This window comes from Lepeophtheirus salmonis, chromosome 10 (genome assembly GCF_016086655.4).
Source record: "Lepeophtheirus salmonis chromosome 10, UVic_Lsal_1.4, whole genome shotgun sequence".
Lineage (NCBI taxonomy): Eukaryota > Metazoa > Arthropoda > Copepoda > Siphonostomatoida > Caligidae > Lepeophtheirus > Lepeophtheirus salmonis.
In genome coordinates, this window is record NC_052140.2 from 8,003,539 (window position 1) to 8,007,087 (window position 3,549).

The 3,549-nt window shown below is 34.2% G+C and overlaps 1 protein-coding gene across 1 annotated transcript; it reads right to left on the bottom strand.

Moving 5' to 3' along the window:
• Nucleotides 1-1,207: 1,207 nt before the first annotated feature.
• On the bottom strand, nucleotides 1,208-2,485 carry LOC121125450 (uncharacterized). The gene is made up of 3 exons (XM_040720651.2): nucleotides 2,329-2,485; nucleotides 1,555-2,235; nucleotides 1,208-1,490 (listed from the first exon to the last, which is right to left on the bottom strand). Exons 2-3 carry the CDS (start codon nucleotides 2,232-2,234, stop codon nucleotides 1,340-1,342), a joined length of 831 nt encoding a protein of 276 aa, XP_040576585.1. The 5' UTR covers nucleotide 2,235; nucleotides 2,329-2,485; the 3' UTR covers nucleotides 1,208-1,339.
• Between the last annotated feature and the right edge of the window lie 1,064 nt (nucleotides 2,486-3,549).

Sequence of the window (3,549 nt, forward strand, 5' to 3'; positions counted from 1 at the left end):
TTCTACAGAAGAAGTTGTTCAAATGCTTATGAGTTTGCCTGACGACTTTTCTGATGATATGGAGCTAGAAGGTGACTTAGACGAGGAGGAATCAATTGCCGATATAAATCTATTACCTGGAATTCTTCCCTCAGTCGAGTAGACTATATCACAAAAGGTTCAAAATTCCCTCAATCCAAATGATGATCCCTCAAATAAGGAAAAAAATTAGTAGTCAATGTAGAAATATTAAATTGTAAAAGTGAAGAAAAAAAAAGAAATGCTAACTCCTTTCGACCTTCTGCAAGGTCCTGTTAAGGAATATTTCTCTGATTCGATTGATGAGGTCGATTTTTTTTTTTTTTGTTGATCAAGACATTCGAGAATTTAAAAAAAAATCTAAATCAATTTGAAATCGGTTATGTATCAGACGTTAAGTATGTAAGTTTCAAATTTCCCCCAGGTATTATACATCTAAGATCTGCTCTACAGATAGTTTCTTCAAGCGTTAGTTTCTTGGGAATATAAGCTTTTGCACTTAAAAGTGCAAAAGCTTACTGCACGGGCTTCTACAGAAGCATTTCTCTCTGTGTTAAAAAGTCAAAATAAAGTTACTGCCTTCAGAAAATTGGAACCAAACCCAAATTGACTCCGAATTGATTCTTAGCAGATGTACCTAAATCGAAAGTAAGTGACATTCGGTTAAAGGACCAAATTTCAATTTTGGGAGGCAACCATCACCTGAGGTTGATATGACACGGCATGTCCTCAACAACAACAAAATTTACAGGGTATTTTGCTCTCAGCGGTGGATATTTCGAATTCTTGCAGCCAATATTAATGATCTTAATGTTGTTGAGGGTTTGGGTTTTTTTTTTTCAGTTTTTAGTTTTTCAAAGGAAAGGTTGTGAGATTTAATAAAGAAAAGGTATACTAGTTATTTTTTTAAATTCATTTTTTGGAAAAGTTATAGTTATTGAATTAACATTGTAACATGTGTAATTCCTTAGCATTGTTGAAATGATTCATAGAAATTACATCATGTGTGGCTGTATGAGGGAAATGTTCCCTTGTAAATATGTTTAACCCAACAATTAGGGGGAGATATTCCTCAATGTGAAAGTATATTATTACGTTAGGAATACTGAGATATGATGCAATAATTAACTGATGAATCATTTGACAACTCCATGGATGGAATGTGAATAAAAGCCCAACGCTAACAGAATACAGAAACAGTGTATATTTAAATGTATTCAAAAAAATAGTAAATACATTATTTTTTTTAACGATAAATAAATAGCTAAATTCAAAAGAAAAACAATATCTAGAACGTGTTGTTTTTTTGTTTTAATAGTAATTAACTAAGTTGGCAAATAGTTGGTTTTCTATGATGACATGCTACGTCGTGCCATCTGATTCCATCAGCATAAAAGTTGTTGAGAATAGCGATACAAACTTCATTGCCATCACGGTTATCAGGTTGAGGAACATCTTCTGTTTTACTGGCACTAAAGAAAATATGTGGATAATTAAAAAAAATGTATAATTAGAGGTAGAAATATATCTTCTTACCCTCCTGTGTATGACCAGAATCTCTTTCCACGTTGATATCCCTCTCTTGCCCCAGATGGCCAAGTGACAACACCAGCATTATGATCAATTCGTCCTCCAGTCCACAAATATCTTTGAGCATTTTGAGCAAGGATGTTATTAATGTAGTTGGCCTTATCAGTAGTGTCTAAGGATATGGCACGGCCAGCATTAGCACGGCAGTAGTCATCAGCTTCTTGGGCTGTGAAATTAGAGCAGCCATTCAAAAAGGTCATAATGTATTTAGATCCGTCAGGACGCTCAAGATTGGGTACAGCATGTGCACATCCGTGAGTAAAGGAACTAATTTGAGGAGGTGATTGAGGTCTACCGGGTTGAGATCTCAGAGGACTGTGACTGATTTGATTACTGAATGGAGATGTTGCAAATGGTTTTTGCTGATGTTGTTGTTGATGGGATTGTGGGTGGTTGTGAGCATGTTCATGGGGTTGTTGTTGTTTCTGCAAAGTGGGATGCCCTTGGGGTGGGAAGGCGGGTTGTGCTGGTAACCGTGGTCTGAATGGTGGAGGTGGCTGCCTAGTTTGTCTTGAGGGTCGTCGTAGAGAATTTCTAATTCTACTTGCTAAATTGGAGAAGAATCCTCCTTGTGGAACCGCGGTAGCGACCACCAATAGTGTTGCCAATATAACCCAGGTCTTCATTCTATAACCATAAATATATTATAAGTAAAAATAATATACCAAGGAGGATGGAAAAAAAGGTATAAGTATTTGTAATTTGACCAAGAGCCTTTACCTCTTATTAGGTATATCTTCACGAAGCAAATCCTTGGATGCAACTAAGGACCAGTGTCGGACCAAAACATAAGTACGCAATCTTTTCCTTTTCTTTTTTACTTTATATTTGCGTCAGCGCGGGCTCGCTTCTATTCATTTAGACTGATCTGAGGAAGAAGATACAATCATATCCTCTAATAGGACAACAAGTCACTAAAAAAAACACACCATATATTATTTATAGGCGATGATGCTTTGGTACACCAATGGTTAATAGTATTTTGAGTCACCTATGTACATGTTATAAAATGTAGAAATGTCAATATAATAATAATAATAATTACTATGGGAACAGATTTCCTTTATGTATTTGAACGTGACCTTGAATAAGAGGAGGCAGGATGAGCGGGCCTACAACCACGACCATTTTTTTTTCTTCTTCTTAATTTACTCATTTATTTTTTTTGCAAGGTTAAATAACACACATATATATATATAAAACTACTTTCACTAGACTTAAAAGCACAAAAGAAAAATGCCTTGTAAAATAGGACATTTCGTTATTTGTGTGTAGCGTTACCTGGGATGGTTTGGTTTGTTCGACCAAGAGATTAGTATTATAGTTATTTGTTTATTTATTTCCATTCCTACTCAAATATATAAAATAATCATCATCATTTATGTCTTAGAGACGAGGGCATTGATCTTATTTATGGCAATAGCAAAGGGAAAGTGAACGGATGCTTGCTTTTTTCGCTAATTGATTCGAGGGTTTCAAGTGTCTACATACATGTATATAATTATGTATTTGTCAAATAATTATTTAATGATAATTATGGTCATTAGTTAATTTCATATTTATTTTCAAGGTTGGAGCTTTTATAGTTGACGACATATCCCATGACTAATAATAATTATAGAATGCATGAGACTTTTTGACTTTTATATACTATGTAAATAAAAAAGAATCTCATTCAATGAATACAAAAGAATAGTTTTTTATTTCTGTTATGTGTACAAAAGCACAGATGAACAAAATTCCTAAAGAATAAAACTCCTTGAGAACAAAATTCCCCAAGATAGAAAAACGAAACACTCCCAGGGTCGTCTGCAGGGATGGACTGGAGGGCTATAGCTCCCCCTGCTCAAGTTAAGGAATTTTTGCTTTTTACTAGAAAGTTTAATATTTGATTTTTTTTTTTCAAAAAAAAATATTAATTGAAATTTAATTTAATTTTTC

What these genes read in the sequence shown, in the direction of transcription:
- LOC121125450 (XM_040720651.2), bottom strand. Translation starts at nt 2,234, where the DNA reads ATGAAGACCTGGGTTATATTGGCAACACTATTGGTGGTCGCTACCGCG. An exon ending in TTCTGGTCATACACAGGAGG is followed by an intron (nt 1,491 to 1,554) that starts GTAAGAAGATAT and finishes TATTTTCTTTAG; the next exon opens with TGCCAGTAAAACAGAAGATG.